Source organism: Gossypium arboreum, chromosome 5, assembly GCF_025698485.1.
Source record: "Gossypium arboreum isolate Shixiya-1 chromosome 5, ASM2569848v2, whole genome shotgun sequence".
In the NCBI taxonomy this organism is placed as follows: domain Eukaryota; kingdom Viridiplantae; phylum Streptophyta; class Magnoliopsida; order Malvales; family Malvaceae; genus Gossypium; species Gossypium arboreum.
Window position 1 is genome coordinate 19,130,130 of NC_069074.1, and position 23,653 is coordinate 19,153,782.

The 23,653-nt window shown below is 32.7% G+C and overlaps 1 protein-coding gene across 2 annotated transcripts; it reads left to right on the plus strand.

Annotated features, from left to right (window-relative positions):
• The first annotated feature begins 9,003 nt into the window (after positions 1-9,003).
• On the plus strand, positions 9,004-23,582 carry LOC108452771 (calcium-transporting ATPase 3, endoplasmic reticulum-type). 2 transcript variants are annotated; one of them, XM_017750563.2, is made up of 34 exons: positions 9,004-9,268; positions 9,364-9,414; positions 9,550-9,583; positions 9,848-9,865; positions 10,704-10,840; positions 11,544-11,618; positions 11,952-11,997; positions 12,284-12,343; positions 12,443-12,523; positions 13,461-13,546; positions 14,281-14,382; positions 14,796-14,849; positions 14,944-15,045; positions 15,155-15,213; positions 15,822-15,966; positions 16,351-16,458; positions 16,879-17,031; positions 17,247-17,351; positions 17,665-17,861; positions 18,501-18,612; positions 18,732-18,830; positions 18,921-19,066; positions 19,598-19,655; positions 19,806-19,898; positions 20,191-20,241; positions 20,371-20,502; positions 20,815-20,916; positions 21,242-21,296; positions 21,540-21,625; positions 22,177-22,325; positions 22,424-22,529; positions 22,634-22,687; positions 22,871-22,919; positions 23,084-23,582. In XM_017750563.2, the coding sequence occupies exons 1-34, from the start codon at positions 9,236-9,238 to the stop codon at positions 23,149-23,151; spliced, it is 3,006 nt and encodes a 1,001-aa protein (XP_017606052.1). In that variant the 5' UTR covers positions 9,004-9,235; the 3' UTR covers positions 23,152-23,582. The 2 variants fall into 2 exon arrangements, with proteins under 2 accessions (XP_017606052.1, XP_017606053.1); XM_017750564.2 differs by lacking the exon at positions 9,848-9,865.
• Positions 23,583-23,653: the final 71 nt, after the last annotated feature.

The window sequence follows — 23,653 nt, forward strand, 5'->3', positions numbered from 1 at the left end:
TTAATCCATTGTACTGCATTTGGTACTGATTGTATTGCTTGAATTCAATAGTGTGAGGGGCCTTGGCCATTGCTCTCATGTTCACACCATACTATGTTAAAAAATTAGGGTTTCTAACCATAACCATTCCTTAAAATCTTTTTAAGGTTTTGGGCTCTGATAAAAAAACTAGAAATAGGCCAAGAATAATTGGAAAATGGGAATGGCCTAAACTTTGGGCTTAATCTTGCGTTTGGGCTTTTGACTCAAATACCTTGGGCTTGATTGGATTTAAAAAACAAAGTGGACTCCAAATTAGAAATAAGTCAGGCTTTAACACAAATTGGGCTGAAAGTTGTATTGTGCTCAAAATTACTACCACTTTAGGACTATTTTGGGCCTTACAAATTAGTAAAAATATTTGGTTTCGTAAAATTGACTTCGACTTTAAAAATTAATTTGGCGCTTTAAAAAAATAATTTGGATTTTTAATTTATCAAATAGTTTTTAAAATAAAATAAATTTTTTAAAAAGTATTTATTTTATTAAATTTTTAAAGAACCTGGATACCTAAATTTCCACCCACTTTATGCCCAAATTTTAAGAAATTAATTAAATTAAATTAGAAACAATTTGATATTGTTCTTTACTTAATCAAAACCAAAATTATTTTAGACACAAATTAAAGTTTATCTTAATTTAATTAAAACAAAAATTAAATCGAAATTCAACTTAATTTATTTTAAAACCTTTAAAATTTTTGAAGAAATAAATTTTGTTTTAATTTTAAAGTACCCCAACTAATCATGTCTGGAAATAGAAATTTATGGCTCATGAGTTATTTTGAAGCAAGTTCAAATTGTAGGTACTAGTCTAAATTAAGTGTTTACAACGGAATAACATATTCTCGTAATGATGGTAAAGTGGTCACTTTCATTGAACATTTAATCAATCGCTTCAAATTTTATCTCAATAAATATATTTTGTTAAGAATTAATATAATTCATTAATATTAAAAGAGGGATTTTTTACTCATTAAAAAAAAGTTTGCAAAATGTTATTTGTTCGGAGTTGAGGGATCACTCTACAAGTTTAGTGTTGTTTGGGTTGAGGGTTTTATCTTCCATCTCTATTGAGAGCTTGAGTGTTTGAAGAGGTAACGTGTTCACAAAGTAAAGCACCTTATAAGATGTTTGAGAAAGTAAACCACGTGCAGACTCTCAGAAGAGTCACTCCTATTTGAACTTTTAACAAAATCGAAAGATAAAACTCTACTTAAAACAATATTAAACATATTGAGACTCTAACACAATATATGATATTCAACGAAAATTCATTTAAAACAAATTTTAATGATACAATGTTATTAACAAAAAAATTTCAAAGTTTATAATTTTCATATTTAAAATGAATATAAAAATCTAGATCATTTCATTTTCACCTTTACTTCCAAAGGGTTCAACAGCCAAACACGTTCCAAATCTAATAAAATTCTCTTGGAAAGTCTAAATCAACGTCATATGCATGCAAATTCAATGCTTCCATGTTCGCGAGTGGAAAAAAATTTAATAAATATTAAAAATTTCTATATTAAATATAAATAAGAATTTGGTTGAATTAAAAGAGATTTTAAAAAAATTAAGTTGATGTTTATATCATACATATCATAGATTTATATAAAATTTAAGACTTAAAATTATATTTATATTTTAAAAAACTTTTAATTTTAAAATTGAATTATTATGTAATTAAATTGTAACATAAACTTAATCATCCTTAGTATATATACATACATAACATAAATCCCACAGAAAATTTATACGGATGGCAGGCCCAACTTAAGGTCTGTTTGTTTGGTTGTATTTTATTTTCCGGAAAATATTTTCCTCATTTTCCAGTGTTTGGTAGCCTGAAAACCTTTTCCATATGGAAAACATTTTCCAAATCACGCGTAAAATCCCTTACATTTTGGGAAAATGTCTTACCGTTTCAATTTCTGTAAGACATTTTCCCGTGCTTCTCCTTCATCCAGGTAAGGCCCCTTCTCTTGCTGCTGGTATTTCGTTTCCTTTCTCCTTCTCTTTCTCTCTTTCTCATGCAATCTCTCTCTCTCTCTTTCGCAGGCATTTTCCTCTTCCTGCATAGCTTTTTTTTTCGGGTCTTGGCTTCTTAGTTACCATTTTTTGGGGGGGATTTTCAGGGGTTTTATTTTGAAGTACAAGAAGCAGTCACGCCAGAAAGAAGAAAGTCAAGCTTGAAAGCAGCAAAGCCATATTCGGATTCTATAGCAGCTCCTATTGAGTTGCCTCTCCTGGGGTCAAAGAACAAACGCCTTTCTAGAATCCAGCGAAAGTAGAACTAGCGCTTAAGGAAAACGCATAGAAGCAGGCAAGTTGATTCCCATCTCTGAAGGTCAGTAGGAAAATTCCCATTCTCCTGGGTACGAAAGAAAGTAGGCTATTCATTCGCATCGAGCAAGCAGTCGCCACCTTCAACCTAGGTACTTACCTTAAAAACAAATATTTCGAATGTTGTTAAATTTCACAAATACCTCAATGACCTTAAGAAGTTTTTGTCGACAATGAACCCTGTTTCTTCTAATTGAGCTATGTTAATCCACAAATTGTATGGTTTTTTTGGGTTTTTTTAAGAAGACATTATGCATGCAACTATGGTTTCTAGACATGCTGAAATATTGTGCCATACTATTAGAATCAAAAGTATGTGAGGACGTAGATGTAGCTATTTATAATGATAAAAAGTTGTTAAATGGATGGAAATGCATGTTTATGGTTCTTACATTGCTGAGTCTTTTTTGTGATTCATATTTATCGAAAAATAATGCATTAAAGTAAGCTGAATAAATAGTTGCTTAACACACGTGGTCGTGAATTTGATTCTAATATATACACCTAAATGTTAGAGTCTTCTTTGAACCGGCATGGATCGAGCTTATTGTGGTATTTAAGGGGCTAGATTTGATTTGCAAGATTAAAATATAAACTAAAAAATATCGGAATTGACACTCCAATCACTCTCTAATGCTGAAGCTAGTAAAGGATTATTGGTTATGAAAAAAAAAAAGAATCTTAGCTTAGTGAAAGAGATGAGAGAGAGATGCCTTATGATGCTTGATCTCAAGCTTGTTTTTTATTGATTGTTTGGTTGGTGTAAGGAGTGACCCACACTGTAGCAAGTTGATACTACTTAATAATTGGCATGTCTATCCTACAAAGGATCAACGGATTTATGAGGATACAAACACATGGTTGGCAAAAACTGCAAGCGGAATCTTATCTATATAATTTTATATGTGGACTACATGATTTGGTGATTGTATGAATGAACTACCAAGAGTTTAGAATGAAGTAATTAGTAGAGCCAAAATGAAAGTTTTTTCCCCTTCATGTGCATTTTCATGTCATAATTTCTGCTTTTACTTCTTCAAAAGTAGGTAGGATTGAACTTGGACTATATATTTGACTTTCTGCTTTCTCTCGTCTATATTTATTTACATGTTCTTTTTCTTTTCATTTTTGTACTCGTGAGCACCTTATTATTTATTATGTGTATAAGGTAGTTTAGCAAATAATAGTGTTATATGTATACTATACATTGATCATAAATTTTAGGATTAACAACATATATATAGTGATCATAAAGTTTTAGTCAAAGCATAAAATATACCTTAAATATGTAAATGAAGCGAAGTCCATGCAGTCAAATCAACATATAAAAAGAGTTCACTAACTTAATTAGTACTGTCACATAGTTAGACCAGCAAGCATTCATTATAGTTTACATTGAATATCTGAATTAATCAAATTTGAAGTAACTCGAAAGATTGAATATTGGATAATCGTTTTATCTTCTTCTCTAAAATGAATAGGTATGAAATTGAAGTTACATTATCTTGTTGTTGATTTACAAATGTCTTCTCCAATTCTTTCTGTACTTCAACCAATCCATCATAGGATTTAGCAAAATAGTTTTCAAGCAGTAAGGAGTATGTGTTCTTTGAATCTCAAGTAGGGATCACAACACTTTTCTCCTATTGAAAATCTTGACTTTGGCTCTCACCTTATTTTCCTTCTCCCATTCATGAATTGATGCTTTCATATTCTCATACCTGAGCTTTATCATATATATTAGTGAATGCTCTTTTAGCTCAACCAATTGAATTGGGAAGGTAGTCGCATTTGATATTATTATATATCTTTTAATGTTTAAATGCTTTGAAAACTCAACTAAATTATAAAAATAATTAATAATTAATAAATTGAATTAGATGGATGTGCAATTATTCAATTGTAGCAATAGTTTTGTACTGTGCAGTGTTTAACTTTCAAACTAGATACTTGTGTAATCCTTAACCTTCTCCTTAAATGATTGTTGTGGTTGCTTGTCTTCTTGATTCCTCTTTATTTGTGGGATTATTCAATTGTAGCAATGGTTTTGTACTGTGCAGTGTTTAACTTTGAAAACTATATATTGTGCTGTGATGTCCTTAGTCTTATGGGGAAAACACTTGTGGTTACTTGATGTGCTTAATCTTATAGGGAAAATTTTATGCCTTCTTTGTTTCTTTAGCCGATTTTATGCCTGAAATTTTAACTGGTTTTTTTTCTTTTGATCTTTCTTCAGATTCACCTTCTTGTTGCTGTTCATCAAGATTCTGTTGTTGTTTCAGGTAATTCTTCTGTTTTTTAATGGAATTTTTGTTAGATTTTTCTGTTGCCGATTCGATGGTATGTGTTGTGAATTAAATTACTGTGAAATTTTCTTTGTGAATCAGATTACTATGTAGGGTAGTCATGTGTAACTGTAAATTATTTATGCATTGTCTTTGCAAAGCATGTGTGGATAACTACTATAAGGTATGTATAAACTGCTTTGGCAAAATATGTGCTAATTGTCCTTGTAATGCTTGAGTAAATCGACTTGAGTAATTCTCTTGCTATTGGCTCTATTTATAGGATGTTCATTCTCTTTGAGAGATGTGCAATTAGAATGCTAGAAGATTGAATCATCTTTCTCTAACTATTTATTTCCAGCTTTTCTTTGATTTTTTTGTGTTGAGATTTTCATATTCACTATGGTATTGAGAGCTCTCGTGTATTGATCAGAGACTGATATTGGGTGTATGCTAGTTGATTTCTAGTTCTCTATTGGGGCAACATGAATTCTAGTTGTATTAGTATCAGATAAAAAATAATAAAATAAAATAACATTTAGCATGAATTAATGATATTATAAAAATAAAATAATAAAATAATATCAAATTAAAATATAAATTTTTAAGAATCATCATTTCTTCCTCAATTTAACTAACAGTTAACGTTAATGTCCCCTTCTGGTTGCTTTCATCTCTCGAACTACAACTCAAATCATTCTCGAGTTTATATAATCTTACCGAAAAGATGATTCATTATACAAATACCTTAGCTCCCCACTCCCAGAATAGAAAAAAATACACACTTGGCTTATTAATTTGTCTTTGTTGCAAAGCTCTAAAGAATAAAATATTCTAACTAATTTGAATTATTTCATTCACATTATAATAACAGACATATTTTAAATCGTTCCACCCAATATATCAACCATTTAACCAATAAGGCAATAACAATATGCAAAGCAGGCTGGCCGAGTAGAAAAATTCATGTTCAACATGAATAATTTTGAGTGCGCATATTGACCATTAATTCATAAATTTAAATATAATAAATAAATAGTAATCATAATTCAACCTAAAATAATATATACTAACATAGATTTAATAAAATTCGATATTATTAAAGGTTTTTTCAACTTTTTAATTAATAAAAATAATTTCAGTCGTTATAATTATTTTAATAAATATATATCTTTAAAGTCTTGACTTTTGGATATCTTCATGACCTACTAGTGTATTAGATATCAATTTTCATATATGTATGTATGCATTTTAGTCATGGTAGCTTTATTCATATATGTGATCTTATGAAAAGCTTGCACCTTTTTGTAGTGATCAAATATTTGTGTGGCATTATTTTGTGTAGATGGATCGTAGTCAACATCAAAATGTAATTGTTTGCAATGTGGCTTCAGCTTTTAGCTTTTGGGGCTCTTTGGATTAAAAATTAAAAACTATGAACGAAATTACTTCTCACCCTCGTGTGAATCGAGATTATGAAAGAGAAAATTATATTAATAGTATTTTATATAGTGGTGACCAACATTGTATTAATATGATAAGGATGAGACCGATTGCCTTTTTTAATTTGTGTGATATTCTTAGTAGGAATAATTTATTACAACCAACTAAATCTGTGAATATTAGGGAGCAAGTACTGATATTTTTACATATAATTGGTCATAATGTAAGGTTTCGAGTGATTGGATCTAGATATTATAGATCAACTGAGACAATTCACCGTTACTTTAGGATTGTATTGAGAGCTATTTTGAAATTGTATAAACTAGTTATTAGATCACCTGATGAGTCAACTCCTAGTGAAATCAGAAACAATAGAAGGTTTTATCCTTATTTTAAAGATTGTATTGGAGCATTAGATGGAACTCATGTTCGTGCATCTGTTCCACCTAGCATTGAAGGAAGATTTCGCAGCCGTAAAGGGGGGACGACACAAAATGTATTGGTTGCCATTACATTTGATTTGAAATTTTCCTATGTTCTAGCTGGTTGGGAAGGTAGTGCACATGATTCTCGTATTTTAAGTGATGCACTTTCACGCCCAAGAGGATTAAGAATTCCAGAAGGTAATAATTATCATTAAATACCAAATAGTTCTAATAAGCTCATAATTTTTTAGTATTGATTATGTTTTGTAAAATTGTAGGCAAATATTATCTTACTGATGCTGGATATGGCATTCGAAATGGATTTATTACCCCATATCGTGGGGTCCGATATCATTTAAAAGAGTTTAGTGCTCAGGGGCCTAAAAATGCAAAGGAACTCTTTAATCTTCGACATTCATCATTGCGAATCACTATTGAACGTGTTTTTGGGATTTTGAAGAAACGGTTTCGTGTATTAGATGCTGAACCATTTTGGAATTTTCAAACTCAAGTAGATATAGTTTTGGTTTGTTGTATCATTCATAATCATATCATGGGAGTTGATCCTAATGATTTACTTAATCAAGGATTATACGATGAGTCTGAGTCTAATTTGATAATGACAACTCTTACGGAGCGAGAAGAAAGAGAAGAAGCAAGAGAATGGTCTGCTAAGAGAGACAAAATTGCACAAACTATGTGGATTGATTATGTGGATAGAAATATTAGGTAGGTTTAGGTCTTAGGTTTGTTGTTTCTATGTTATGTATGTTTTAGTATTAAAATTGTTCTTTTTTTGTTAATGTTTGTTGGATAATGATATTAAAATTTTAGTTTGTTGGATTTTGAAATTATTATGTCTTGAATTTGTTAAATATTGATTATGTTAAGCTTGTTAGATATTGAATTTATTATGTTTTAAGCTTGTTGGATATCGAAATGATTGACAATGACAATTATTAATGTAGAATGGGTAAAGGCAACAAAGAAGGGACCTCTAAGCAATTCAGGTGGACAAAACCGATGGAACATGTTTTTCTTGAAATTCTAGCAGAGAGGCCCGAAGGAAATAAGCCTTCTAATACTTTCAAAACAGTTTCTATTAAACGAGTTGTCGAAGCTATTTCTGAAAGGTTCCAAGTCCAATGCGATGCGAAGCATGTGGAAAATCATTTGAGGACTGTAAAAAACCAATGGCAAATTATATGCAAAATTCGAGGTGAAAGTGGTTTTGGATGGGATGATAACATGAAAATGATCACATGTGATAGAGCGACATATGATGCAAAGATGATGGTAATATATGTATATGTATGTTAAGTATATTTCAATTGTTTTATACTTGTTATTCTAATTGTGTATAATATCCAACAGCACACAAGAAGTATGAACCATTTTGAATAAAAGCATTGATCATTATGATGAAATGGCTTTGGTTGTTGGCAAATATATGGCAACAGAGAGTTTTGCCAGAACATTTGCTGACATAGATGTGGATGATGGTAATCAAGATTCAGTGCCTCTAGACTGCTACAATGAAGAGGATGAAGAGGTAAGAACAAATGTATCTTCATCTGGCACATCCAAATGTAAAAGAAAAAATATTCAAGAAAGTGTCGTTGATGAACAAGTTAAATTTGTGGGTGAACAACTTGGCAAAATTGCTAATGCTTTGGAACAATTTATCATGGATAAGACACCACGACTTTACTGAACAAGTGATGTCGATGGAGGAAGAAGGATTTCATGATGACTTCTTGTGTTCTGTGTTTGATTATCTAGTGAGTCATGAATTTGAGGCCAAAGCTTTTTTAGTTAAAAATAAAAAGCATAAAAAAATTTGGCTTTAAAAATTTTCTCAAGGTTGAAGATATTGATACTTTTATGTGGTGTAATATTTAGTTATGCACTTGGACAATGTTGTTATTATGTGGTGTACTACTAATTATGCATTTGGATAATACTATTAATTTCTAGTATTAATTGTGGTTTGGAAGCTAATTTATAATTATTCAATCATTGTTTTTTATTTTTAACACAATTACAAATAATTTATCGACTTTGGTTGTTTTCAATTTATGAAGGTTAATATTGTAGCTTAATAATTGAGTATTATTATATATTTAATTTAATTTATTTATAAATAAATCATTACAATATATGTAAAAATAATTTAAAATATAAAAATTTATTAATATGTATATAAATTTATTAATATATGTAAAATAACTTTTACGGAAAATATTTTCAAGAATCGCCAAACAACAGAAAATATTTTACACAGTTTCATCCAGACACCAGAAAATATTTTTAGTAAATTATTTTTTAAAAAAATAAATCAATTTTTAAAAATTATTTTCCAAAAAATATTTTACCGGCAAACAAACGTACCCTCAACGTAACTATGCGCAAATTAAAATTCGGTGACCCGAATCGAAACCGAACCCGCGAAATCAGATAATAATCCCAATGCTAATTAATTAGATTAATACTAGGCAGTAGGAGAGTTATTGATTTTGGCTATTAGGAGAGGTTTACTTCTATTCTACTACAACGGAGAGCAGAAAAAAGCGTAAATCTCGAGCGCCCGAGCCGAAGCGAAGCAGTTGTTTTTTCAATTTCTATAGAGCGAAGAAAAGAAACGGACGAGCCCAATCGCAAAAAACACCGGCAAGCCTTTCATCTCCGATCCTCAATGGAGGACGCCTACGCTAGATCTGTTTCCGAGGTACTTCACATTTCCACTTCTCTAAATTTTTCATTCAAATAAAATTTCTTCTACTTGCTATAAGAATTTGAATTAACTTGTTTCTTTGTGGTTAGGTTTTGGATTTCTTCGGAGTAGACTCGTCGAAAGGTCTGACTGATTTTCAGGTGAGTTTTTATTCTTTTTTCCTGATCGGACTTGGAGTTCAATTTTAGTTCATTTATATTATAAGTTATTATATTTAAATACTAATTGCATTGGCCAATTTTTTCTAAAATCGGATTTCGTTTTTGCAATTCCAGGTTTCACAACATGCAAGGCTTTATGGTAAAAACGGTAAGTTATTTTATAAATAAAACTTTTACTTATTTTTCATGTGGAATTGTCAATATGTAAATGTAGGCATTATTTGAGGCTCTGTCATGATCCATGATGGACGTTTCCTTATGGCTATTCATCTTCCTTAAGCTTGCAATATTTTAATCCACCGATTTGATCATGATTATGATTCTTTAATATTGTGAAATTTGATCTTCATTCTCTTCCCTCTTGTAATATTGTTTTTTTCCTTTATTCGCATGCTCGTTTTATCATCTCCAGTGCTTCCTGAAGAAGAAAGTACGTACCTTCAGAACACCGTCTCATTTTCTGTTTTATTTTTTCAAATTGCTTTCACAAATACATTTCTGCACCTTGTTGTGTTTGTATTCGGTTGTTGTTATAACATTTATTTGAACTATAACATGTGGATAATGTTAGTCAGCTCCTCTGTATTTTTGTGGACTTTTTGGTTGGTTGTAGTTGATGCAGTGCATTTACTTTAACTGTAACAGTTTAGCTAGTCTAATGAGCTTCTTTATATTTCAGTCAACTTTTTCTTCATCAAGCATCGATTTTGAGGTCTGCCTATTTTTAATTGAATTTAACTCAAACTTAAGAAAATTATGTTTTATTGAAAGCCATTTGACATATATGTGGGGTTTTGGGGAGGCTTTTCCCCTTTCAGAATTAGCTTAAAAATATGACTGTCTTGTGAAATCATGATGATCTTCTCATTGGTTGTTGCTTGGAAAAAAGATGACGCTTGCTGTGGGCCTGTGGCTAAAAAATCTGTTTGCTGGAGGTTGAGCCTATTACTAGGGCTATATTTTGTGTGTTTTTGCTTCAATAATTTATTTCTAGCAATTTTGCATTTTGCTCCTTAGTGAATCATAAGAGCAGTTAGTCTTTAGTAAAAGTAGTATTGTCAAGAGGAAGCCTGGGGTCTGGGATTTGCCAAGCCCATGAATTATTTCTCTTGCTGCCAGTTAGTGATCAAAGTATTCAAAATTGAATTTCTTGTTGAATGGTGGATGTTAAGTGATGCTCTCTCAATACCTTTTGTGCTCCTGAACTATCTCAGCATACATCATGTTAAAGTCTGCTAATTATTATTATTTCACATTACTGAACACAGGGACTCCCTTTTGGAAATTGGTTTTCAAGCAATTTGATGATTTGCTTGTTAAGATATTGATTGCTGCAGCGCTTGTTTCGTTTCTTTTGGCTCTGATTAACGGAGAGACTGGTTTAATTGCATTCTTGGAGCCTTCTGTAAGATGACCATGCTTGGATTTGACAAACTTATTTCTTTGAATAATTTTCCAAAATAATTCATATGCATTTTTAAATAATTTTTAAGTTGTTGAACAGAAAAAATGATGAGTCTTTGTCAAGAGATTGTTAAGCGGAGCATTCAGTCTAGTGGTCAAGTTTGACTAAAGCGTATTTTCTAAGGTGGCAATATGATTGATGCTCAAAGCATGGTTTCATTTGGACCAACGTACAAATTGGCTTACAGAATGTTTAATGTATATTTATTTAGTGGAAGCACTGATTGCGAGATTTCTTAGCTTTTGGGGAAAGAGGGGAAAATTCTATGACTTGCAGTAAATTCATTTGAACATGGATTCATGAAGTTAGGTATATAACCTGTAAATTAATAAAATGTGTCTAGTTTAGCCATGCAATCTGTTAAATGGAAAATATGGTTAGGTGGCTTTGAGATTGGCAACTCTGATTATACTGTTCTAGTTTGTTATATGAAGTCTCTCACTTGTCCAAGGAAATATGAACCTTAAATCTTCCATATTTGTTGCCTAACTTATTTATTGGTGCTTGTATTGATTTCCAACTTTCTTACTCTTCTGTTGTCTGCTAATAGCGGAATCTGTTTTGTATTGTAGATCTGGAGGCATCTTAATGCTTGGTCTACATTTATCGCTTTAAATAATATGTTTGTTTGTTTAACCCACAGGTTATCCTTATGATATTAGCTGCCAATGCTGCAGTAGGAGTCATTACAGAAACAAATGCTGAAAAGGCGCTTGAGGTATGTTTGGATCTCAATCCGAGTCCAGTACATAAATTTGTTCTATATAAACGAAGCCTGCAAAAGCTGGGGCAATGAACCTATGGTCAGTACATGAGAGCTGGAGAAAGAGAGTGAAAGTATGACCCCATAAAGGCAATAGAAGTCTCTCTCTGACCTGGGATATCTCTGGATCTTTCCAATTTATTGATCACCTCGAAGCATGTAGCTAGTATCCACCATCTTAGGATGATATTAAAGGAGATAATTCATTGGTCCCTTGGTCTTTTCACACACAACAAAGACTCATTTGATATTTTGTATTCCTCTTTTGTTTATTTATTTTTATTGTAGGAGTTACGTGCCTACCAAGCTGATATTGCAACCGTGCTGCGCAATGGTAAATCAAATAATGATATAATCACATCCTTTACGTTATGGTTTTAACGTGGTGGTATGATGAGGCAGTGTTTAGTTTGTTGTTAAATGATATTTTTATATTACAATAGTTAATGCAGATAAATTGTTTGCTTTTTTATTTTTCAGTTTGCTTGTATTGTTTTTTTCCAAAATTTTTCTTGTATGTTTGGATAATGATTTTCATAACCGATTGTGTTTCTGGATTCAAATAGACTTGACTGAAATGTTAGTTGGATTCATTTTGACATTCTAAGTGGCTATTGCAGGTTGTTTCTCAATACTTCCTGCAACAGAGTTAGTTCCAGGAGACATAGTAGAAGTTAGTGGTAAGATTGTTAGGTATTCTTAATTTTAAAATCAGTTGTCACTAAATGTTTTTGAACTAACAGAGCTGTTGTTTTTCTTGCCTTCTACAAATTGAATAGTGGGATGCAAAATTCCTGCTGATATGAGAATGATTGAGATGTTAAGTGGTCAGTTACGTGTTGATCAAGCAATTCTTACAGGTACAAACCATTATTCTGTATTGTTGTATCATGGCTTCTAGTTTACCAAGTGAGGTGCCCCTTCTGGACTATCTAATGAATTGAGAGAATATTGGAATTTGGGTTGCTATTTTAGAGAGCACATGACCTAGAGAGATGCTTGCAATAAGGTTTCTCTGAGTGGTGATTTTTATGATCACCTTTGGAGTCAGACCTTCGATTTTTAACTTTCTCATTTTCAAGCTAGATAACCAGGTTTATTGATTGTGCCATTTGTTGAATATTGTGTTTAAACCTTTGACTATTTGAAGTTTGGTTTCAAGGAGAATCCTTTTAGATTCTGGTGATGATCAGAAGAAGACTTGGGTGATGCTTTTTTGTGCCAAATACTTAATTTGTAGTTGAGTTCAAATAACTTTCAGATTTTACTTATTTCATCATGCTGGAAGCAGAATTACAATAGTTTTAATAGGCCTTAGAATGATTGACAAAATCTGGCAGTGTCTACTTTTGGAAGCCCTTATATGGTTTTAGCCTTTGTTGCATAGATAGAGCCATTGATTAATGTTTGATTATTTTCTTGGTTCATTGGGGAAAACATTTGAGTTCTGAAGTCGTTTCTGTTTTCGAGTAGACAAATGCATGTTCTTTGTTTGCTTCTTGTGTTTCTTTGTGTTTTCCAGGAAATTGGACTATTTGCTTTTGTTGCATCATATTCGAAGTGGTTCTTAAGCCACAAAATGAGAAGGGATTACTTCCCAGAATATTCATGTACCAGACCGTGCTTATAGTTTTTCCTTGTAGCCTTAGGTGTGAGTCCAGTAGACATTTTTTTTACCCTTCCATACTTGGTTTACTGCTAATGACCTTCTGGTTTTTGTTCGATATCTTGTTATCTCTTTTAATGTTTTCTGCGTGCACATGGTCCAATTCAGCTGAGGATTCTCTGTGTTGGTAGGTGAGAGCAGCTCCGTAGAAAAAGACCTTGAGTCTACCATAGCAACAAATGCTGTATATCAAGACAAGACAAATATTCTTTTCTCAGTAAGACTTCAAAATTATTTTGCACTTCATAACTGTGCATGATAAGTTACTTATGCATGTAAGAAACGGAAAGTCATGGTTTCACTGCTAAAATTAGTTTTTGATTGAGTAGAGTCCAAATGTGGTGCATAATGTACCATAATTTGGATTAGTGTTGGCAAGGAATATTTCACCTTTTTCATCTTTTTAAGATTTTCTGGATCATGAATTTGGTGATCTGAACATATTCATCTAATTGATTGCATGGTAAAAATGCTGATGGAGCACATATGTGCTTTAGGGTTATTCCTTCTTGCAAAGGCAAACTACCTATGCTATTTCTACTTCCTTAGCTGAATACAACTACCATGTTATATATGAGTTTGTACTGAGCCTTTTAGGTCATCTGACTACTGCATTCAAATTAATCTGTTGGATGCTCGGGCGTGCTTTCAGTTTCAAGCTTTTAGATTTTTTGTCTTCTTTTTTCTAGTTTTGGGTGGAAATTATATAAAATTTTAACAGATGGTCTATAATTCGTTTGGAAGTGAAATATGGTGAGATTATAGGCTGACATGTTTTTTATTTCTTAAATCTTCAGTCAATAGTTTTTATGTATAAATTTGATCAGTTGTTGAATCAGATTTGAGATGTTAAGTTTTCTTTCTTTTGCAAGTTACCAACTACAGCCTTGGTAAAAACTCCTTGCTTTTCCATGTTATTGACAACATATCTTGACATTTTTGGATTGCCAGGGTACTGTTGTGGTTGCTGGCAGGGCAAGAGCTGTTGTTATCGGAGTTGGTGCAAACACTGCTATGGGCAGCATTCGTGATTCAATGTTGCGAACGGATGATGTATGTACATTTTCAAATTTTTAACTAGTATGTTTTGCCTAAATATCTTTCTCCTGGGGGAATGATGTTCTGTCAGCATTTTTCTCTGTTATATCTGTGCTAATATTAACTTCTTTACAAAATTGCTTCCCAAGTTTCAAACTTGTTCATATTTCATGAGGATTAAAAAATTATGATGCAAGATGCTGTTAATAAACAATACAAAATAGATAATAGCTGTCAGACTGGCTATCTTGCTTTTCAGTTTAGTGCTGAGGCTTCTATTTTTGTTTTTCCAAACCTGTAAAATTCATCTCTATTGGAATATTAAATGTCTTGTTATAACTTTCATCCAAGACTGATTTAAATTATGGTTTTACATTGATGAGCAGTATGTATTTATTCTAATTTTTCTTGTCTAAAACTGGTTGCAGGAAGCAACACCCTTGAAAAAGAAATTGGATGAATTTGGTACCTTCTTGGCCAAGGTGAATGTGAATCATCTCTTTAAGCTTCAATAGACATCAGGTAGATATGATAACCTACTATGGTATGTATTTTTAAATATTGGTGTACTTTTAGGTTATTGCAGGAATTTGTGTACTGGTGTGGATTGTAAATATTGGTCATTTCCGTGACCCTGCTCATGGTGGATTCTTGCGTGGTGCAATTCATTACTTTAAGGTAATAGCATGATAATTAACTCTATTTGTTCTACTTGGTGTTTGATTTCCATATCAGACATATTTCCTTACATTTTTTAACTTTCAATTACTTGGTTCTGCCTCCATAGATTGCAGTTGCACTTGCAGTTGCAGCAATTCCTGAAGGGCTTCCTGCTGTTGTAACAACGTGAGTGTTTAATCTTCTTTTCTTGTATAAATATCTCAAAATCATTATGATATCTGTTAAATATAAATATGCTGCTTTGGACTTATGCTTTGAAACTGAATGGGAGATTAAAATGCCTATGAGATGATTGTGTATAGTTGAGGGCAATAAGGGTCAGAGAAGGGCAAACACTCATTCTTAGAACCAGCATTATTAAAACCAAAGAGTCAGAGGGCTAAAAGCTCTCAGTTCCTGGTTTCTCTTGTAGCTGGATCCTCCAGAACCACAAAAATCAGTCGAGGGCTGAAGATATGACATAAGAATTTAGAAAGTCCCTTGTCGTATAATTTTGTGTGCCTCAAATAGCTGAAATAACTGAAGAATCTAAAAGTGTATCTCAATCTTACATTTCATTGGTAGTTGTAAGCTTATGTTGATTGGTGCTATCAATTATCTGAAAGTATTTTGTATATTCCTCAAATATCTGATGAATTTTTCATCACATGTTATTTATAGACTCGCACTAATGAGTACTAGTACTAAAATCCAATTTTTTTCATTTCTATGAGGGATTGATATAAACTTGCATTTCTTTTTGGCTGCTTTGTGGTGTTTTTCACTTTTTCTAGGTGTTTGGCTCTCGGAACGAAACGAATGGCTCGACTAAATGCTATTGTTCGATCCTTGCCTTCAGTTGAAACTTTAGGCTGCACTACAGTGATTTGCAGTGACAAAACAGGAACTCTGACAACAAATATGATGTCAGTTTCAAAGGTAATTGTACTAGAAACTTACTCACTGAGAGTTTTATATCTTACCTCCAAAATTAGTTTTCTTCTTGATTTGTTTAGTCATTTATCTTATTGCTTCTTTTGTTTCTAAGCTGTTGCTTCCACTGTTGTTGATGGTGAAATTTTGGTTTGGTTTGCATGTTGCAAACATTATGGAAGAAAGCAATGGATAAGTGCACCAAGACACGGTCCCTAATTGTTGTTAATTTTTGAATTTTATTATAACATAAAATAATTATAGAAACTTTAGCTTCATTGAAGCTGGTTAAAGGGAACCTGCACTTATGGCTTCTATATAATCAAAGCTTTACTATTATTTTAGTACCTAACAGAATGATATTTCTTTCTGCATTCTCCTTTATCTCAGATATGTGTGGTCCACTCCATAAAAAATGGTCCTGAAGTTGCTGAATTTGGTGTCAGTGGGACAACATATGCTCCAGAAGGTTTTATATTTGATAACACGGGGGTTCAGGTATTTATTTGTCGATTATGGAAGCTGCCATATACTTAAAATAATAAATACGGTCCCTCTTGTTCATCATCATCATCCTCATCATTGCTAGGTTGGCCCATAATTTGGACTGCCTGGGTGTACCCCATGGTTTTCACCTATGTTGGAAACTGACCACACAAAATAAGTTTGAATGCTCTGTACAAGACTTGGATATGGCTTGAATCCCATCGCATAAATTGATAGATGCCTCACTATATTCATTAGATGCAATGATTGGTGATTGTGCTTATCTATTCTAGATATACACTCAGAATATATTGTTTGGGAACAACTATTTTGGCAAATGAAACTAGATGCGTGCATAATAGTTTCTTACTTCTGGATCATTTAGGATTGTTCCATTCTGCACTTCATCTATACAACATTTTTGTTTTGCAGCTAGAATTCCCTGCTCAGTTACCTTGTCTTCTTCACATAGCAATGTGCTCAGCTCTATGCAATGAGTCTCTCTTACAGTATAATCCAGACAAGGGAAACTATGAAAAAATTGGAGAGTCAACTGAAGTAGCTCTACGGGTGTTGGCGGAAAAGGTTTGTATACTTTGTTCTACTGGCCAGCTAGATGCAGTTCCTTTCATATTCTGCCACCTTCTTTGCATGCATATTATGCGTGTGACCTGTTGCCTGTATGAGACATCAAAACAAGCCACTGCTAGTATTTTTTTTTTAACTCCTCTTTCTGTTTATATAATGTTTTGTGATTATTCATTTTCAGTGTAACTTATTTATCTCACTGATTCTTTCAGGTTGGGCTTCCTGGCTTTGATTCTATGCCTTCTGCTTTGAACATGCTGAGCAAGCATAAGCGAGCTTCCTACTGTAATCACTATTGGGAAAACCAATTTAAAAAGGTTTGGATTCATATTTTGTTTTCTTATGATAGGTTTTTCATGTTTGTGGGATTTGAGTCCAATTGTTTGCATAAGGACAATCTGATATGAATTTCTCTGGATGAGAACAGTTTCTCATGTTTAAGCACTTTAGGGGAAAAAGTGTCCTGTTTTTGTTTTTCTGGATGCATGTTCTGGATATTTTCTGGTTCTGCTTGTTGCTACTTGATTGATTGATAAATTTTGTAGATTTATTATTTTCCACTTGAAAGTTGTCCTAAATTTACCATGATGATGGCTGCTCTTTGATTAATTGCTTATTTGTCCCTTGCAGGTTTCTGTTTTGGAATTTTCCCGGGATCGTAAAATGATGAGTGTCCTTTGTAACCATAAGCAGATGGAAATTATGTTCTCTAAAGGTGCTCCCGAGAGTATCATCTCTAGGTGTACAAATATCCTCTGCAATAATGATGGCTCCACCATTCCAATTGATGCTACGCTTCGGGCTGAGCTGGACTCAAGATTCAACAGGTTAGATTTCATTTTGTTTCCAGATATTCATTAACTTTTTGTTTATGCCCTTCCCACTTTCTGGTTATTCTTAATTTACTATGCATCAGATGCCACTAGCATTAGCCATTAGGGATTTACTCATAGAGTTGAAAGAGAGGAGTATGGAGGTGCCTGACAAAATCCGAGTTCCTGTGATAAAAAAAAATTGACTGTTGTCTGCAGTTTAATGCAATGTGAATAGAATGTGATTGTTGTGCACATTGACATCTCTAGTCCAAAATGCGTGGATATGAAGAAAGCAAACTAAAATGCACCTCGTTTCTTGCATGGCAGAGTGTTATTGAATAGTTGAACTGACTGCCACATATGCATAGACACTCGTATCTGAGTTATAAAATGACAAAAAATTGGTTATTATCTGTGACGTTTATGAAAACTTATGCTACAAGAAGGCCAAATCATATGTCAGATTTGATGACAATACATGTTAGCTCTTGTTTTTCAGGGTAGTAAAAGTTTTTGGTGTTTTGATTAACTTGTGGAATTACTGTCTGCTGCTTTATTTTCTAGATCAAGTTGTCATTTGAAGTTTTGCATCTTACCAATCAATATCTTCTGGTTCAGCTTTGATTTACGCCGTGTTTCCTCATTGTTCAGTTTTGCAGGAAAAGAAACATTGAGATGTTTGGCTTTAGCATTGAAGATAATGCCCATGGGTCAACAGACACTCTCCTTTGATGATGAGAAAGATCTTACCTTTATTGGGTTGGTATGCTATCTTTTCATGATAGAATACTTGAATCTGCTTTTATGTGATCGTTGTAATTAACTAATTGGCTATTCAAATTCCTGATATATTTTCTTTTTACTATTCATCCTTTCTAAAAGGTTGGCATGCTTGATCCACCACGAGAGGAAGTGAGGAATGCTATGATTTCATGCATGACTGCCGGTATACGTGTTATTGTTGTTACTGGAGATAATAAGGTATATTGGCATTGTATCGCCTGGTTCTTGCAAATGTCTATTTTCTTTTCTTGCTGTCACTTGCACATGTAATTTCAAATAAAATTTCAGTCCACAGCCGAATCTGTTTGTCGGAAGATAGGTGCTTTTGATCACTTAGTAGATTATGTTGGGCATTCGTACACTGCTGCTGAGTTTGAAGAGCTTCCAGGAACGCAGCAAACAATGGCATTGCAACGTATGGCACTCCTCACCAGGTATTAATGGTTTGATTTATGCAGTGTATCTTTCTAGATGTTATAGGTCTTGTTATCCTCTCAGCTCTTGGGGTGTGCTTGGTTGGGTGAAAAGTGGAAGGATGGGAGGAGTGGAGAAGTGGAAAAAGAATAAATTATGAGTGTGCTAGGTAGAGAAGAAAAGTGAGAGGAAAGAAAATAGTTGGGATGATCATTTTCCATTCTAATGTATAAAAATCAATCCTTCCAAATTGGAATGATGAGAGGAGAGAAAATGAAAGATGTGTATATTAGTTTAAAAATATGCATTTTTCAAATGTTTTATTTTCTTTCCTTTCATTTTTCAACTCTACCAAGCAATGAACGGAAAGAAAAAGTAAATTTCTTTCCAGGTTTCCATCTTTCATACCAATTACATCTATGGAAAGAAAATTTATATTTTCCAGCTTTCCAATTTCCTTTCCACCCTACCAAGCAAAGGCTTAATGTTTTAGTTATCTTCTCCTATGTAAAATATTCATTCTGTTGATATTCATTTCTCTAAATTTACAGGGTTGAGCCTTCTCATAAAAGAATGCTAGTTGAGGCCTTACAAAATCAGAATGAAGTTGTAGGTTTCATATATAACGTTTTCTGGTTATAAATTGCAGCATGATTTATTTATTTCCTATTGCTATTGACTTTGCTGTTATTTTATTCACTTTATTGATACGCTCTGCTTATTTCTCCAATAATTTGTAACAATAGTAACTTTTATTAGGTTGCAATGACTGGTGATGGTGTCAATGATGCACCTGCACTTAAGAAAGCAGATATTGGAATTGCCATGGGATCTGGAACAGCTGTTGCAAAGGTTTGCATAATTTGCCTCTCTCCGGTTTATTTGCTCTCATATGTTCATTTTCACTTTTAGTGGTAGGATGTCTAAAATCACAATTTTATAAAATTGTGTAACCAACATAAAAACAACTATGCATTCTAATGACACAATGATATCTACTTTCTACATTACTGGCTTTTAAAACCATAATCCTTTTCGCCCTGATGTTCTCATTTTGTTTGATATATGTTCACTTTGATGTTATTTGAAGAGTAATGCTCTTTGGTTTTCTTCATTCTCATTATCTTTATTCTTTCAATTACAGAGTGCTTCAGATATGGTTTTAGCTGATGACAATTTTGCTACCATTGTGGCGGTATGTTAGTTAAAGTTTGTTCCATATTCTTCATGATATATTTGTATTCTTTTTATTTTTTCTGTTCTAAAGTACATGCATACCTTCATATAAAGGATGTAAAAATTGTTGTCTTTTCAATTTGGGCAGGCTGTTGCTGAAGGAAGAGCTATATACAACAACACAAAGCAGTTCATCAGATACATGATCTCTTCAAATATTGGAGAAGTAGTTTGTATTTTCGTGGCAGCTGTGCTAGGAATACCTGATACCCTTGCTCCTGTGAGCATGTTGATTTAAGAATTATACTTTAAATTTAGCATCTCATATCTTTAAATGAGGGGAGGAAAAAGAAACTACATTTTGTTTTGAGTACTTTTCATCATATTGATTAAATAATGACAATGATAAGATATTTACATCTTATCTGTCCAATAGAATATATCCTGATCTGGGCCTTCTTGTTCATATCATTTACATGATATTTTCATTACTTTCTAAGATTTTTGATAACCTTTCTAAGGTTTTCATTGTCTTATTTTGGCAGTCCTAAATAAATGATACTTTTGATTTTTTCTTTTAAACAATGTCCAGGTCCAGCTGCTATGGGTCAACTTAGTTACTGATGGATTGCCTGCAACTGCCATTGGATTCAATAAGCCGGACTCTGATGTGATGAAGGCCAAACCTCGCAAAGTACTGCATTTATTATTTTCATTATCTTATTTCACCAATCAAGATTATGTTTAAGAAGAAAACATGTAAAGAAGAGCCAAATATTTAGAAATTTTACTGAAACTAAAGTGTTTTTTTAAAAAAAAAACATAAATATAAGATTGGATTGGTTTTATTAACTTTTTCTTATTTTGGTTTTTAAAAGTTCTTTTTGATAGTTAGGCATATTGTGTGATAAAATTACAGATTTATCTTTCTATTTTAATTTTCTAATATGATACATTTGTAGATAACTAATTTTTTGTTTCAATTCAGGTCAATCACTTTACTTAACTTGGTTGTGCAGGTAAGTGAAGCAGTGGTCTCTGGCTGGCTGTTCTTTCGATATTTGGTGATTGGAGGTGCATATAAATGCTGTACTTCTAATTTTATATATTCTAATAATTTGGAATGCTTTGTTTCACTTTTGGGCATCTTCTGAGGGACTTTCAATCTACAATATCATTTTGCTTTGCTTCCTTCACGTATTTTTTAACAATTAAGTTCCAAGTTTTGTTATCAGTCTCTTACATCATTTGGATAGACTTAATTTTTTATTTTGTAAAATTTTCATTAGTAATGATTTTTATTCCTGGCTGATGCAGCTTATGTTGGCCTTGCAACTGTTGCGGGGTTCATATGGTGGTTCATTTATTCAGAAACTGGTCCTAAACTACCATATACTGAATTGGTAAGTTTCTATTTTCTTTTTTGTTTACTAATGTGAAAAATGAGTTCCAAGTTCCTAGGGTTGGAGATGTCTTCTGGTTGGAGTTTTGATGTTAATGAATGTGTGCCCTTGAGAATGTGTTTGAGAAATATGAAGAGGTAGCTGTTTCTTCCTTGTTATTGGCCAGGGTGCAATTTTGATTTATCTCCAATTTTTTTAATTACGAATTGTGTAGGATAAGCCATTCAATAATGATTGCAGTTAGATTGGCTAGCAAAATTGTTTTAGTGAATGTATCTTTTGAGACTTCTTTGTTTTAACGCATGGACTATCATAATTAAAGAGTAATTTGGTCTGTGGGATTTTTTGAACTTGTTCCCCAATTACATTTTTGTATCTTAAATTTCAACATAAAAAATCAAACCACTTACTTCGTGGGAAAAAAAAAAAAAAGAATTACTCTTCACTTTTAGCTTTTAGATTTATGATCATAGGCTTCAAAATCTCTCTTCTAGCTTTGTTTGTCTTCATATATTTCTTTCGAAATACCTGATAAAATTCATTTGTTGTAGATGAATTTTGATACATGCCCGACAAGGGAGACAACTTATCCATGCAGTATCTTTGAGGATCGGCATCCATCGACTGTGGCCATGACTGTGCTTGTTGTTGTTGAGATGTTTAATGCGTTGAATAACCTCAGTGAAAACCAATCACTTCTGTAAGTATAGTGTTTCCTTCACTATTATTTGACCAAAATACTAAAAGGAAAAAAAGGAAACATTTTGCACTAATTTTCCCAACTATATTTAATTTTAGGGTTATTCCTCCTTGGAGTAATTTGTGGCTGGTTGCTTCAATAATCCTAACCATGCTTCTTCACATACTAATTCTGTATGTTCCCCCACTATCTACACTATTCTCTGTAAGTTGATTCCTCTATCTGCTATTTGACTTGATATCGAGTGTATTTCTACTTTCTTTTTTCTTATTTGTGGAAATTTAATGGCATATAACTTTGTTTGATAGGTTACATCATTGTCTTGGAATGAGTGGGCTGTTATCCTGTATCTTTCTTTCCCTGTAAGTTCTAAGTAGTAATAACTTTTCTAACGGGTAAATGCCTTGTATATGATATGGCTTTATGTTGCATTGTTTTTCATGGTACACTCATCATCTTGGCCTTCAGCTATCAGTGGGTGTGGAATATGGCTTTCACTGAGATATTATTTATTTTACTCTACCATTCTCTTCTCTCTGCTGCAGGTTATAATTATTGACGAGGTTCTGAAGTTCTTTTCAAGAAACTCCCATGGTAATGCTTACTGTTCCTTTGGCAGTGTATCTTCTGACCTAATAAACAATCATGTGTCTTACATTTGCGACGAACATACAATATATTGCATCATGTTTCTGATCGTATTTAAAAGAAGTGCTGCAACCATAAAATATTCTTTTGTTTGTTTTGACCTGTTGTAGGTATAAGGTTCAATTTCAGATTCAGGAGATACGATGCACTTCCGAAAAAGGAATTAAGAGACAAGTGATAATTTTGCTTTATGGGATCCTTGATCTTTTACGTATATTTTGAGCGGATACAAGGCACAGCTGACGGGTTTCTCTTCTCCAGAGATACAAATCGGAACATCTTGCACAATTAGAATTATTTTGTTTTCTTTTTCACCGGTGCCTCTAGATAACCAAGCCATAACGAGGAAAGTGAGATATTTTGGAGCCTTATAAATATATAATATATATTATGACTACTGATGAGTTCATCCATCAATGGTTGGCTTTAGAAAGGAAAAATGCCGTTTGTTTTATGTTTACCTCAGAAATGGTTGTAACATTTTTAGTTATTTAATTTATTTGCTTATAGAAGAAATGAACCTTATAGGTCCAAAATCTGCTGCCTTACATTCAATGTTTGACCTCTGATTCTTTAAATAATAATATGAATTTAGTTTTAATTTCTTAACTCCCTTTTGCATCACCTAACTACCTTCTTGGTAGTCTTAAAAAAAATGTATATCGAGATTAGATGGAGAT

What these genes read in the sequence shown, in the direction of transcription:
- LOC108452771 (XM_017750563.2), top strand. Translation starts at nt 9,236, where the DNA reads ATGGAGGACGCCTACGCTAGATCTGTTTCCGAG. An exon ending in AAGGTCTGACTGATTTTCAG is followed by an intron (nt 9,415 to 9,549) that starts GTGAGTTTTTAT and finishes TTGCAATTCCAG; the next exon opens with GTTTCACAACATGCAAGGCT. An exon ending in TCGATATTTGGTGATTGGAG is followed by an intron (nt 21,297 to 21,539) that starts GTGCATATAAAT and finishes TGGCTGATGCAG; the next exon opens with CTTATGTTGGCCTTGCAACT.